Raw genomic sequence first — 15875 nt, 5'->3', positions numbered from 1 at the left:
ATATTCCCTCTCTTCTATCACCCTCCTGCAGATAGCAGGTTCTTCCTGCAGATAGCAAGTTCTTGTCCCCAAAGATCTGATCTTTGAGTTTACTAAATATTATATTACTGCTGCCATTACCTACTGTATATTGTGTACCCAATCTGTTTCATGATTCCTCCACTCAATTTCTTAGCCAGAATCATTTTAGATCACTACTGCTTTAGAACACAGTTTGAGATCTAGTATAATAGCCAGGCCACCTTCTTTCACCTTCCCCCCCCCCCCCATTAATTTCCTTGATATTTTTAAACAGTTAAATTTTGTTATTTTTTTCCCTACTTCTATCAAATAAAATTTTGTCATTTGTCTTAAATTGGCTCAGCCTTTCCAGGAGCAATACCTCCTTTCCAACAGAGGAACTGATTTCCTAATTTACTAAAAATGAGAGACTAAGCATCTTTTTTTACTCCTCAAAAAAAAATCCCCATTTTTGTTCAGATTTCAAAGTGTCGAAAGAAAGATAGGTAGGATCCCGTGGATCAAAATTCTACAAGACAAGTCTGCCCAGGAGAACTGAGAGATGCTGAAGGTTAAAATTCTGAAGACACGAAGGAAAACAATTCCAATGAAGAAAAAAACAATAGTTCAAAACAAAACATTTATTTTTAAGCTTACACATTATAAAAGACGGTAAGTTCCAAATCACTACAAAGTACATATAAATACCACCTAAGTGCTCTAATGCCTTCCGGATCAGTAAGGTGACTTAGATCTCTGCAAAGTCCCAAATATTAAATTGACTCAATAAACACACATCCATTTTATTTTGAAAGATAAACTTAAAGCTGAAGCACAAAGTCAACATAATTGATTGTGCAGATGCACAACGATCAAAGTATAAACATGGAAAAAAAAAAAAAAAACCCATGCTTTGTTCTTTTGGTAAACAGTACACTGTGTTCACTGACTATGACTTCAGTGCACTTCCAAGTCTCGCATTAAACAGAGATGAGAATAAGAGATTAGACCAGCGTCATTTCCAGGAGGATAATGGGGGCATTCGCACCGTCACATTCGGCTCCCCCGATGCAGCGCGGCAACAGCGCCCTTCTGACAAGGTAACTCACGCTCACTTAGCCCCACTAATTTTCATCCCCAAATTCTCCCGTTTCAGTCATTTCCAAGAGGAGGGAGAAGAAGCACCACAGCCAAGAACCTCCCAAGTTTCCTAGAACAGGAGCGGCTTCAGTAATAATGATCATCTCACTGTTCTCCCCACAAATAAATCAAGTGCTAATGAATGCGAGCATGCTAACTCTGTTGTCCTACTGGACCCTAAGGTCAAACAACTTGTGGAAAATTTTAGATTTTTTTTAATCCATTGTAAGTAAGCATCTCCAAGCTCATTTTAAAGGGGCTGATTCAAACAAACACTCCCAGGTCATTCCATCTAAGTGAGGGCAGCATAAGCCTCCAAGGATTTTGGGAACATCCAGTTCCATTAAATAAAATACCGCCGGATCCAAAGCTGTCCGCGCGTTTTAAAACAAAATTATATTCACATCACACCTTTCATCATTTTCCCATTTGATTAAATTTATTGGCAAACACAAAATTCACCTGGATTTCACAACATCCCTCCTGAGGATAAACTGACCACATCAGATGAAGGGGACTGTCTTCATGAGCATTCTGGACAATCAACATCCTTCAGAAAAATCTCAGATCGTGCCTGAAAAGGTCATCCTTAAGCTCTATTTCTTCTGCCATTCCGCGCTGCCAGCCTCATCCCAAGGGCCACCATGAGCTTTTCTGTCGACCTTCAGCTGTGGTGTTTCCTCCACAATTGTGTAAATAGGATGCCCCTCGAATGTCTGAGCCCAGTGAAGTTCCAGGAAGGGTTGTGATCTGTCCAGGGTCACACACACAAGGGTGAAAGCTGGCACCCAACCCTAGGGCCTCCTCCCTCGAGGTGCAGTGTTCTTCCCATCACCGAGATGCTAAACTGAATACTTTTATTGTTTATTTACTTTGGAAACCTAGAAAATCATTTTCTCCTGAAATTCTAATTTTTTTTATAAGCTGTTAGCACCCAAGTAAACAAAAACCCATCTCTCACCAGGATGTGTTTTGAGAGATGCTGCTAACCAAAAGGACATGAAAGTCAAGGCAGGAGTGAGAAGGAAACGCGTTTAATTCTTTCACTTCCTTTGTTCCCCACCCTGGGAACAGAATGTTCTAGTTAGCTGAGGATGATCGGAAGGATTTTTCATATACTCCAATGGAAGAGGATTTCTCAGTAGCCAGGGATGCCCCCAAACCTGAGGATCCATTCTCCCTGAACCCCGACAAACAGGCGGCTCTAAGAAAGGGAGGTGCGCCCTGACCCAGGCTGTGTGTGGGGAGGGGGATGTGGGGATCTTACACGCCCCACCTCGATTTACTCACTAGCCGTGTTCCATGGGCTTGGGCAGATATCAAATGTACGTGGGACTGCCCTAAAGGGGCTCTTTTAACAAGCGACACACGTACGTGCCGTGGGTGTGGGCACACACATGGGGTTGGAGGGAGCACAGGACGTTCTATTACTTCAGAGTAAGGAAGATTCATTAGGGAAATGTCCTCCAGGAAGGCAAATCCACACTTCCTTTTCCCACATTCCCCCATTAGAGTCCAAGTTCCTTCCCTACTTGCATCTCTGGCCTGGCAGGATCTGACTTTTGGGAGGCTTGATTGACAACTGCCCAGAACAATGGCAGGTCAGCCTGTGTATCAGAGCAGGAACTTAGAGACTCTGGGGTCCTTTCATCTAGAAGGCCGGATTTCAGGGAGAGAGGGCGTAGATGGGAGTACATGTGCATGTGTGTACATGTGTACTGTGTGTGTGGACTCGCATGTCTACAACAGGGATTGTTTTGCTTTGTTCACATTAAAAATGAAAGATTTTATTAACTGGTGGTTTAAATTAATCATATTTTCTGTCCCCAAATCCAATAATGTTAATAAAATATTCAGAAAAAGCTGTTTCTCACTTGAAAATCGAGTTCATTTCTCATGATTAAAAATCTGTTTTAATATGTAAGATCTAATTTTATTCAAGAAAATTGATCTTCCAATATAATGTTCTGATGTCTGAATTTCTCTTACTTCACCATTTCCCCATTACCTTCCTCCTTCCATCCCTTCAAAGGAGAGGAATATTGCCATGCAAAGAGCAGAAAATCACATAGAATTCAGGTGATCGGATAATTCTTCCCTTAGCATCTAAGTCATTAAGAGAATTATCATAACCATAATCATTATTATTCTTACAAACACTTTCATGGCACTTAGCAGAGCCTTACAATTGTAATGAGCTAGATGAGGCAATACGAAGCCTTTTTCAAATAAATTGTTTCTGCTAATGATGATTGGAGGGGTAACGAAATAAGAGAATAGAAGAAAGCTAATCAGAGGATTGAGGAAACTGACTTGATCCTGACCATCCTATTCCTCCATTATTATAAATGTAAAACTAGCATCACATTAGTGAAAGGACTTACTGAGAGGCCACAAAGCATTTCGTCTCCAGAGTGGCAACACGCCGTAGGGATACTAATAACAAACAGCTTATTTCTAAATCTGTCAGTCAAAATGTCGTCTTAAATCAGACATAAAATGTTTAACATTTTAACAGCTCTCAATTAGAGAAAAGTATAGCTACCTTCCATAGAAAGTTATAATTCCAGTTGATTCATTGTTTTTCTTAATTGAAGTACCCTCTTTCCTCCAGGAAGACTGTCCCTGCTTAAGGCTTGAGAGATCGTCCGCAAAATCCAAGGAGCTGAGTTCCTAGACTTAATTGCATCTGAATCTAGAGAGATAATTTGGTTACTCCAGCATTTTCAAGTATCATTCTGAAATCAAATTTAGCAGCCAGGACTGGATTATCAATAAAATTTGAAATCATTTCTGTAAACATTGCATCGGATGTGGCCCGGGCCACAAATTATGATTAAAATTTTTTTTTCCTCCAACTACCTTGGTACAAAATTATTTTCCACCAACCAGTTCCAGGTTCACAACCCACTTCTCTGAAGTCAGAAACACTTGCGCTTTATCCGCCAGCGCCGCACCCGTGAGCCTGCCTCTGGGCAGTCCCTCACAGCTCGTCAGAGGTGATGTTGATACTGGGCACGGCGCAGTCCCGGTCCGAGCGGCAGCCCTGCAGGACGTCCCGGTAGTGCTCCTTCAGCTCCTGGTACGTGGCGACGGTCTCGGCGGAGTGAACGAGGGGCAGCGGCTCCTCGTTCAGGAGCAGCTGCACCTGGTACTCGCGGGCCGGCGTCTCGGGGCGCTCGCAGTGGTAAAGCACAAATATGAGATTGGCCGCGTAGGGGACGATGCGGCCGCTCCGGAACTGGCGCTGCGTCTGCTCCTTGTAATTGTGAGCCGTGAGGGGCTCCTTGTCCTTAAAGTAGCCCATCAGAGAGAGCAGCGGCAGCAGCGTCTCCGCGTGTCCGAAGTGGAAGACGGCTGGGGAGGAGATGGGCTGGGACCTGGGAAAACCAAGGGGAGAAAGCGGCATGAGGATAAGTCCTGGGCACGGGGGGCGCGTGGCAGTGGCCGAAGCAAAGCTGGACGGGCGTTCTGAGGCCCTCAAGGGGCAGTCCAGCTGTGGCAGGGAGACCTCCAGGGATGTGAGGGCCACCCATCCCCATGGCGACTACAGCCAGAGGCCTCTCTGCTGAGCTGTACTGCCGCCCCAGAGGAGAGCCCCCACTGGGAAGTGGGAAGGGCAGATTCACACAAACCCCGGTGGTGAGATCCGGGGTCTCTATAAAGGAGATGGACCGGATGCAGCTTTAAAGCTGTGGGTCCCGGAGCCCCAGCCTTCAGCCCCTGCGTCCATAGACCTACAGCCTCCTGGGTGCCCGGGCTGAGCCATCGAGCCCAATGCTAGCAGACAGGCAGGACTGCTGGCCTCCAATTGAGATGGGTTCTTAGGGAAAGCGGCTGCTGCTTCTCTGGCACTCACTCCCTGTGCCTTCCACCACTTATTCTAGAATCTTGTTGCAAAGTGCTCAGGTCCCCTGGCCTAAAGGAGATGCTAAAAACTGGGGGCAGCAGCCCTTGCCCAGCCGTGGCACCTCCCCTCCCCCTTAACAAGTGCCGACCGAGGGTCTGGCAATCACACCTTCCAGGTCTTTCAGGACCTATGGAGATACTTCAGAGCCCAGAGACCAACTCCGACATTAGTGAAATGGCCTATTATTTCCTTGCTTACTCTCAGTTGCTGTGCCCCCTCTTAGCCATTTTTATTCTTGTCTTTCAGTGCAAAGCTCATTGGTAAGGGAAGCAAAGTAAGAAGTAATCTTTCCCCCCAAAATCCTCCCCTCTGAACTTCCCTATTTCTGTCCATGGGAGCGCCCGCCTCTCCCTGTCTGAGGTGCAGAGCTCAGCCCTGTCTGGGACTCTGCACTCTTGCTCAGCCCACACTAAATCCTGCTGTTGCTGCCTTCCCCGCTCTGGTAGCTGACCCTCCTCTCCCCTTCTCCCCCCAGGCTCTTGCCTGGATCGCCCCAGCGGCCTGACATCCCTCATCATTCTGCTTCATCCTATACACTGATGACAAAATGATTTTCCTCAACCCCCTCCTGTGGCTTCCTACTGTCTCCAAGATATCACGCACACAGCCTTCCCGCCCCGGCCTCGGCCCTCCTTGCAGCCTCCTCCACCGCAACATCCAGTCAAACTGGGCCTTCTCGGCGCCTCGAGGCCACTAAGCCTCCAAACCCCAGGTCTCCGCACCGGCTCTGGCCTGGGCGCTCCCTCCTTGGCCACTTCAGTCCCTCTTTTCCCTCCCCAAGTAGCTTTCAAACAGGCCAGCCCCTCCAAACTACCTTGTGTTTTAACTACTTTGTGTGGGTTAAGTTCGTATCTACGTTGTCTCCTCCCTTCCAATGAAAGCTCATTGTAAACAGAGACTCTTTCATTCTTTCTAACTATCCCCAGAAAGACATTTTCCTCACCAGCTTTGGTTCATTCTGTACTTACTGTGTTCCTCAAAACTGAAATCATCTTTAAAAAGATCCTGATCCTCGGTCACTTCCAACAGAAACATGGACATAAGCAGGATGGTGAAAACTTTAGGAAGTATGTTTAGGGAGCAAGAAAGGAAAAAGTCCCTGAGACTCATCAGTCTGTTCACAAACGAATAAAAAGGAAACTGAGTCGACAGCAGAAACTACCAAACTATATATACGATGGCACCGCTTTTCAAACCCTCCGAAGCTCCTGGATTCCCTGCGACCCAGAAATATCCCTGTGAAGCAGCTCCAGCTGACAACCAAAGATGCCCATTGCCTGGAGGAAAACTAACCGAACTAGGGTAGGAGTATAGTGTGACCATTACTGAAGAAACAATGATTGTGAAGAAGTCAGAGCCGTGAACACAGGCGGATGTGCCCTAGGGATGCAGCAGTTCTGCATGCAATGTCAGGCACGGCCAAAAAATGATGGCTGAACTTTTTTATTCAGGCTGTTACAAAAACAGCTTTCAGGATTGTGGTAAGCTATATTTAGAAATGAAGCTGAAGTAAAAATAAGGTGTTGAGTAAGAGCAAGAAGCCTGTTTTTCCCCTTACAGAATGTAGCCCACATTATCCTTGGCCATACATTCAAAGCCTTCTTTCTCTCTCTAAAATTAAGAATGTGGCCATAATTTAGAAAGGAAGGACAGGGTCGGGCTTTTTTACAGCAGACCCATCTGCAGGGATCCATCTTCCTCACTCCAAGGCCGGCCCTGCTGGCTCCTGCCCTGATAATCCTGCCCTCAGTGACTGGCATCACACACCCAGCAGACCCTGACTGTGCGACCTGATGCACTACGACCCAATTTGATTCTCATCGACGAGGAAACCAGACCATGGAGTACCTTCCCTGCTGACTTTGCTGATAATCCTTGCTTTCCCTCCCCCTAAACGCTAGGAAAGAACCACTTCCACTGCTTGGATGCTCCTTCTCACGGGCCTCCCATCTGCCTGGCACTGCCATCTGCCTGCTGTGACCCCCTCAGGACTCAGTGGGTTTCTCAGTCACCCTTCAGCTGAATTCTCCTATGTGTGTCATCTCTAATGAGAAATGTGAACGGAGACAGGTGTGCTTTTTCCTTCACATTAAGCACTGTGCTGGGCACACAACGGGCCCTTTTATTCACCTGAAGGGAAGCTCTGATTGGCACCCACAAGTCCAAGCAGCTACTCAGATCTACTTCACTTATTCCTGGTCTTCGTGCCACAGAGGGCCCAAACTAAACAGAACGTCAACCATTCTGACAGCGTTAAACATGACTGTGTTGGATTGACTTTGCGGTTCTGGAAAGTAGAGACCACAAGCGTCAAAATGAAAAGTGCATTTGACGACACGTCCTAGGAAAGTTCTGATTGTTCTGGCTGAAAGATGTCTGGTTTTCGACTCAAAAATGAGAAAATGTAAATTAAAACACAGGGAAAAAAAGAATAAGAACACGTGCATAGTCAAACATAGGATAGGCCGGTAAATTCACTTTTCTCCTTAGACAAAAGTGAAATCTAATACAAGACATATCTATGTTCTCTATATAATTATGGAAAAGTAAAAATAAAATAAAATAAAATAAAACCGCAGTAATCATCCCCACCAATCCTTGACTCATAGGAGGGTCGTCCCAACCTTCATTCCATAAACTCAGCAAAAACAAGAATCAGCACTTCAACCAAGAAACCACTCCTGGCTGAGGAGAGAGAGAGAGAGAGAGAGAGAGAGAGAGAGAGAGAGAGAGAGAGAGAGAGAGAGAGTGTGTGTGTGTGTGGTTTTTACAGGTAACTAATGTTCCATAATTTTTAAAAGTAAGACCCACAAAGATTAAAACAGCCTTTCAGAGCCCAAGATCACACAAATTCTTGGAATAATTGCATGAGCTAATAAAGAACAAAAGCAAGAACCAGCACAGACAGCTCTTTCTGTAGATCCCACTCATTTTTAAGTGTGACTAATCTGCTAAGAGCTCTGATGGACAAATCTCAAATTTACACGAAATCTGGAACTGAGACCACTGTGTGAAGTGCGGGAAGCCCCCATCTCCAGAGGAATGGAGCGGCATAAAAGCTCTAGGGGGAAAAGTCCCCTTTCTTCAAGGGTCTCCCAGCTGTCCTGCCCCCTCCCCCCATCTGAAGTACAGATGTAAGGTATTCTCTCCTCTACACAGGGCAGCACGAGGTGCCAATCGAGACTGAGCTGAAGACAACCTGGCTAACCTTCAGATCAGTCCCAAAGTAGAAGGGAGGACCTTGGGAACAAATATTTTTCCTTGAAGACCATCGGGGAAGGCAGACAAGAGGAGCTTCATGGCCAAATACACACAGGTCTATCTGGTCTCAGAAACCATGGCAACTGGAGTCAGAGAGTCAAATCCCACCCACTCTCGGTCCCTCTCTGGTCTCAGCTCCTTCCCCTACATGAGGAGAAAATGGGGCCAGTAGCCTCGGAGCTTCCCAGCTCTCTCTCCCAAGATCCAATTCGGAAATTCACCTAGTCCCCAGTGAGTGGAGCAAGTGAGGTCCAGAACCTGGATCCCTGGCCACACCAAGGAGATTCCAAAAGCTCCTTCAGCATCCAGAACAAGCCGAGACCTGCACCAGATACCTGGGATGTGAAGAAAAAAGCTGGATAAGTCCGCCTTCAAAAACTGTCTACTCAACTGGAGGGAAATGACCTCAATACAGCTAAGTGAGAAAAATGAGGCACTTTGCAGAGAAAGGCCTGAGTAAGTGAAAGGACCTGGGAAGGTCACCCTGGAGCTGCACCTTGAAGGCCACGGTGGGGGGCGGGGGGCACCCCCATAGCTGCCAGGGCTGCCTGGGGAGAAACTGACAGATGTCCGGGCAGGGAACAGAACGCAGTCCAGTTGGGCTCAAACTGAACAGCATCAAATAGCTTGCCAGGGAGACAAGTACTCAGGGCAAACAGAAGCTTTATTTCCTCCTAGGGTCAAATCCTCCAGCTAGTGAGGTAGCCAGCACATACAGCACTTGGAGATTTATAATCTAGAAATAAAGATTCAACTCATCAGTTCCAATGTCCTCAGGCAGACAGCTGGGAACGGAGCTCAGGGGCCCAGGGCTGCCCAGGTAGAGCCGCACAACTGAGAGTAGGAGCTAAAGCCAAGGGAGCCGATGAGAGCAAAAGGACACGCACAATTCCGGGGGCATGGGGTGGGGGAACGTCATCTTCCTTGAACTTCAAGAGCAAAATCATTCGTGTCACTAAAAGCAAAACCAGACCCGCCCCCACGTCCCAGAAGGAGCAGAAGTGGCAGGACACGGGTGCTACAATAACCACAAACACCTATGTCTGCGCTTTCGGGATCTTCGGCTTTCCAGGCTAAAGACCAGATATGTCCCTGACGCGATGGAACTCCCTCCCCATGAGCCAGACAGCCCCGACCTTTCTTTAACTACCATGTCTAGAAAATTCAGGATAATGATACCCAGGCAAGGTACCGGCTTTGATGGATCTGAGATAAAACAGCAATCCTGTTAGGGTTCTGGTTCCAGGAGCCGCCTACAGGAGAGCACACAGGCCAGCCAGGTGCCTGAGAGGGCTCCCCGGGGGGGCATAAGGTTCTAGCAAGCCCAGGGAGCCCTTCTCAAGGACTATAATAATAACAATAACAGCAGCTAGTATTTCCAGACCCATTTCAGGTGTGCTAAATGCTTTACACATCTGCTCTTTGGACAGAAGACCCGACATGGGGAAGGACTTCCGGCAACCTGTGCCAGGTTCCTTTGCTCCCTGCAAAGAAGCCACCTTCCCCTGGGCTCCTGATACACTCAAGGAAAAGCATTTCTTCCCCTTCAAGTTTACCTACCATGCGAAAACACAGAGCTCACTCCTACTTTCCCATACACACAGCTAGATCTCTACAGTCAGACACTTCTCTAGGCATACACATTCATACTTATTGGGCCTCCATTTCTCTGAACGTGGATAACCTCCTTCCTTCGTAAGGCCAAATCTTCCAGATTTTTCTAATGCTATCAACTCATTTCTTCTACCACAGCAATATTTCAACCTCATACTGCCTAGTTATTTTAAATAGTCTAAAACAATGTGGATTAATATGGTTGATACATTGTGTAGTTTCCCTAATTTTTTCTCTTTTGATTAAATCTATTTTAGCTTGAACTTTGTCGGAGATCATTACTATCCCTCCTTTTTTCACATAACAAATTTTACCTCTGATTTTTATTTTATGTTTGTGGGTCATTTCCTATCCCTCCTGACTTCTCTACTTTATTTCTACCTCCCTTTCCCATTTCTTAGCCTACTCCACCTCAAAAGATCCCTTCCTTAACCTCTCTCCATGCTTTTATCTAATTCACATTATTAATTTATATATCCTTCCATACTTCTCCTTATCCTATTCCCGCACCTTCTTATTTCTTTAAAAATTTAGAAGACTTTTATTCTCTTCTAATTGTGTATATTGTTTTCTCTTTAACTCAGACCTGATATGAGTAGGATTCCCTTAAAAATCCCTTCTTTATCCTTCCCCCCTCAATTTCCTTAGCCTCTTAATTCTTTTTTTTATTATTATTAAAGCTTTTTATTTTCAAAACTTACGCATGGATAATTTTTCAGTATTGACCCTTGCAAAGCCTTGTGTTCCAATTTTTCCCCTCTTTCCCTTCTCCTCCTTCCCCTACATGGCAAGTAGTCCAATATATGTTAAACATGTTTAAAATATCTATTAAATCCAATATATGCATACATTTTTATACAATTATCTTGCACAAGAAAAATCAGATCAAAAAGGGGGAGGGATAAGAAAAAATGCAAACAACAAAAAGAGTGAAAATACTCTGTTCTGATTCACACTCATTCCCACAGTGCTCTCTCTGGGACGGATGGCTCTCTCCATCACAAGACCATTGGAACTGGCCTGAATCACCTCACTGTTGAGAAGAGCCACATGTGGCAGAATTGATCCTCGTATAGTCTTCTTGTTGTCATGTGTGACGATTTCCTGGTTCTGCTCATTTCTCTTAGCAGCCAGGGCATCCTGTCCCCTTGTTTCCACACTCCCCAGCCACGTGCTGATTCTTTCTCACCCAGGGTCACATCTCAGCAGCACAACTGGGCCTGGCATCCTTTATCAGAACAAGTTCCCTCAGTCTTCCCCAACTCAGAGGCCACTGGCTGGGGTCCGGCCGGGGCAGCCTCCCCACCCAACTAACCTCTGGGCTCTGCACTCACTGTTTCAGGGAACTAGCCTGGAGATGTTTCTAATTCGTAGGTCAAACTTCCTTGCAGCTTTCTCCAGATCAGGCCCAGGAGGAGCTGTTCACCCTGAGGCCCTGCTTTGTCTGATTTGTGGGGGAGATCTGGAAAACTTGCAATTTTCTGCCCTATTCCACACCTTCCCAGAATCCTCTCCCAGACTTAAAATCTTACACAACTTCCATAGGAGAGGATTATTTCATAACTTTTCATGATGAAAATGGAAACTCTCAACTAGATTATAAAAATTTGACTAAGAATACTCATTACCTCCAGGTCCCACTACACCAGCTGCTTCCGGAGCCTCTAAGTTGGTTGTGTGCAAACCAACAGGTAAGAAGGCACCTTCCCTATGCTTCCCCACCTCCACCCCAAGAATGCAGCTGCTCCCTCTCTCAAGGACCCATTTTCACTGCCAGGGTAAAGAAAGGTCAGGCCAGAAGGTGCCTTTGCTGACGTCCCCGTCTTGACACCTCTCCTGCTTCCTGGAGCTCTAAAAAATGTTTGTGGCCCGAAAGATCAGCCACTTGCTCATCAGCCTCATGAAGCCCCTCCCCTGGTCCATAACCACTTCATCTAGCATCCAGCCTGGAGTGCCTCCTTTCCAGATGCCGTGTTCCAAAGTCACCTCTTTTTCACCTGAATCAAACCTCTTGTCTATTAGATATTAAATTCTATAATGGAAAAAAAGCTGTTTTGAACCTTACTGTGTATCACATTTGCCCTCGCCGTTATCCTAGTCTCGTTTCCTTGCACTTAGTAGCTTATCATCTTTATAAATCAAACACGTTAAAAATGACAATGAAGGCAGGCTTTCCTAGTGCGACAGCTCTTCGCAGAAAGACAAAAATCACTCGGCACCTGAGCACAAGGAGCCGAGTTCAAATCTCAGCGCTCTGTAACTACTCACTTTGTGGCCTCTCTGGGATTGTTTGTTCATCTATAAAAGGAGAGGCTTGGATGCAATGACCCTTGCAAGCCAGCCCCCAGATTCTACTTCTTTCATAAATGGGTAGCTGCTTCTGGCTTCCTTCATGTGTCACAAAATCCCACTTTTCCAATACTCCCTAATACTAGTACCTTCTAATGCTTTCTCGGACACCAAGATTGCTGCAAGGCTTGGGGAAGGTCCTGGAAGCTTCTCAGTGCCTCTAGGCACTGTAACTAAAACTTGAAATTGCAGAAAACTGTAGCCCTGATCTGTCCTGATAGAGGAGCTACCCAGACCAATGAACTCAATCAGTCAATCGCCAAGTATTTTTAAAGCCCCAGTGACACACCAAGCACAATGAACACTTCCTAACACCCAATCCTACCCCTAAGTCATGGGACTTAGACGTGAAAGGGACCGACATTTTCCACATGATAAAACTGAAAGCCAGGCAGGCTAATAATGTTAAGGTATTTCTAATGACTTTTAAAATATTTTTCCAAGGAGCATTTTTTGTAGAGTCAAAAAGTTAAGTTACTTTTAATTTTTCACATATGTATTTTACACTTTTAAAAATATTAATGATGTGGGCAACTAGGTGGCGCAATGGATAGAGCACCAACCCTGAAGTCAGGAGGACCTGACTTCGAATCTGAACCCAGACACTACCTAGCTGTGTGACCTAGCAAGTCACTTAACCCCAATTGCCTCAGCAAAAAAAAAAAAAAAAGATAAAATATTACTGATGAAACACACAATGCTTAGATTTTTAAAGCCATTATTCGTGTAAAAAACTTAGCTAATAAAATGTGTTAATATCCCTTTTTGTAGTGCCAAGGAGCTGGAAGTTGAGTGGATGCCCATCAGTTGGGGAATGGCTGAATAAATTGTGGTAGATGAATGTTATGGAATATTATTGTTCTGTAAGAATGATCAGCAGGATGATTTCAGAAAGGCCTGGAGAGACTGACAAGAACTGATGCTGAGTGAAATGAGCAGGATCAGGAGATCAGTGTACACAGCAACAACAACTGTTGTCAACTGTGACGAACTTGACTCTTTTCAACAATGAGGTGATTCAGGCCAGTTCCAAGTGATTTGTGATGGAGAGAGCTGTCTGCACCCAGAGAAGGCTGTGGGGACTGAGTGTGGATCATAACATGGTATTTTCACCTTTATTGTTGTTGTTTGCTTGCTTGTTTTTTTCTCTCATTTTTTTTTTTTTTTTTTGGAGGGGTGAATGTTGAAAACTATCATTGCATGTATTTTAAAAAATAAAAAGCAATTTTTTTTATAGAACTTTGTGTGGATGATAACATAGTATTTTCACCTTTATTGTTGTTGTTTGCTTGCTTGTTTTTTTCTCTCATTTTTTTTTCCTTTTTGATCTGATTTTTCTTTCATAGCATGATAAAAACAGAAGAAATGCTATATAACCTATACTGGATTGATTGCTATCTAGGGAATAGTAAAAGGAGAGATGGGAAAAGGGGAGGGAAGAAGGAAAAGGTTTTGGAGGGGTGAATGTTGAAAACTATCTTTGCATGTATTTTAAAAAATAAAAAGCTATTTTTTATATAGCTTTTTATTTAAAAGATATATGCATGGGTAATTTTTCAGCATTGACCTTTGCAAAACCTTCTGTTCCAACTTTTCCCTCCTTCCTCCCACCCTCTCCCCCAGATGGTAGGTCAACCAATACATGTTAAATATGTTAAAGCATAAGTTAAATACAATATATATATACATATCCATACAGTTATTTTGCTGCACAAGAAAAATCAGACTTTGAAGTAATGTAAAATTAACCTGAGAAGGAAATAAAAAATGTAGGCAGACAAAAACAGAGGGATTGGAAATGCTATGTAGTGGTTCACACTCATTTCCCAGAGTTCTTTTGCTGGGTGTAGCTGGGTCTATTGAACAAATGGAACTGATTTGGTTCGTCTCATTGTTGAACATGGCCACGTCCATCAGAACCAATCATCATATAGTATTGTTGTTGAAGTGTATAATGATCTCCTGGTCTTGCTCATTTCCCTCAGCATCAGTTCCTGTCAGTCTCTCCAAGCCTCTTGATATTCATCCTGCTGATTATTTCTTACAAAACAGTAACATTCCATAACCTTCATATACCACAATTTATTCAGCCATTCTCCAATTGATGGGCGTCCGTTCAGTTTCCAGTTTCTAGCCACTACAAAGAGGAAAAGCTATTTATTTTTTAAAATGTGCTAATAGACTTTGATGCCCCAACTTCTTAATATAACCTAAAATTATCTTTATTTCAACAAAGTAGACCAAAAAATCAAATGTTCCCATACCATTTGCAAATCTGGGTACAATAATTCTGAGTTGTTTGTTCCTTCTCTGAGTAATTCACTGCTCAAAGGTACAGGACTTCATTTCTAAGTCACCAACTGAGTTTTTGGGCCAAAGCCTAATTACGCATAGTCTTTGAATTTAATGAGTTATTCCTCAGTCAAATAATAAAGCTGAAGCCAGAGCCAGGCCTGGAGAATGGGCACTTGTACAAGAAGGACAAAAAATTCAATTTGGAAGCAGAGATGAGAAGGACCTTGCCCATTAATATTTGACACAACTAGATACAACTGGGGGAAGAGTGTGTTTGGGAGGGGGGCACATGAAAAAATGTTCCCACCCATTTCAAGGCTCCTCCTAAAAACGATACAAAGGAGCAGGGACCCTGATTTACACAGCCATATTCTGGAGAGGTGACAAACCCACCAAACTGAAAATCTCCAGTCTCCTTAGCAAAAAGGTGTTTTCTAACAAGGGAGAAGATGAGGAAATGTGTTGGTTTTCCTCTTTCTACAAGGCCAGGGATTATTTAATTTTAAAAGAAGGAAAAAATTTGTGAGTCAGAGGCTCTCAAACTGAATTCTTTCTTGGCTGCTCCGTGTGTAATCTTGAATCTTATTCACTTCACCTCTCTAGGAACTCATGACTTCCTGGGAGTTCCACCGAGATCTAGGCCAGTGAGTTTGCTCTTCAAGGAGTGACTTAACAGATCTCTCATGTCAGTCTCTCTGTCTGTCTTCATCTCTGACTCTGTCTTGTCTCTTTCTGCCTTTGTAGTCTAAACTTGATTCCCACTGCTGTCAGTAAAGGACCATCTAATAACCACTAGGGGGCAGAGTACACATTTCATTTACACTGAATAATCCCAAAGGATTATTGAAGAAAGTTCAAAGGTATTTTACGTTTTAAAAAAATTAAAAAAACAAACAAATGCGCATGTATGTGATGGGCACCTCAAAACAAACAAACAAACCTAAAACAAAATAATCTCCTTAAAAGGCCAGAGTAAGACTGACAATGACGGAGGCATTCCATTTTTTTCAAACTGACTCACCTTTGTCTCTGTTCCACAGCTTCATCCAAATGATGAAAAATGTCCCGAAAGAGGCTGCAACTGGACCGACTATTGATCGTGTAGCCATGCCCTCTCTTCCAATACTGCTTCAGGTCATTCAGGTATTCCAGCACCTGAAAGGCACATTTTTAAAGCTCCTTTCTATTTTTCAAGGTCAGTTACTTACTTACTCCCTGACAGACCAGTTATTGGCAGGCTCCTGAGCAGCACACCCACCTGAAGGGGCTAGGCTGCAGAGGAGTGCTGAGGTTGGGAGCTGCTGCC

At 44.4% G+C, this 15875-nt stretch overlaps 1 protein-coding gene across 1 annotated transcript in view; it reads right to left on the bottom strand.

Moving 5' to 3' along the window:
* Positions 1-626: 626 nt before the first annotated feature.
* The window catches only part of MINPP1 (multiple inositol-polyphosphate phosphatase 1), a 30722-nt gene continuing 15473 nt past the window's right edge, over positions 627-15875 (bottom strand). Inside the window, exons 4-5 of the mRNA XM_051982641.1 lie at positions 15591-15724; positions 627-4520 (exon numbers count right to left, since the gene is read on the bottom strand). Of these exons, the coding sequence (XP_051838601.1) occupies positions 4124-4520; positions 15591-15724 (531 nt within the window). The 3' untranslated portion in view covers positions 627-4123. The remainder of the gene's footprint in view (positions 4521-15590; positions 15725-15875) is intronic.

This window comes from Antechinus flavipes, chromosome 2 (genome assembly GCF_016432865.1).
Source record: "Antechinus flavipes isolate AdamAnt ecotype Samford, QLD, Australia chromosome 2, AdamAnt_v2, whole genome shotgun sequence".
NCBI lineage: Eukaryota > Metazoa > Chordata > Mammalia > Dasyuromorphia > Dasyuridae > Antechinus > Antechinus flavipes.
The sequence above is the reverse complement of the archived record's forward strand: the minus strand, read 5'-3'. Positions and strand labels throughout refer to the sequence as shown.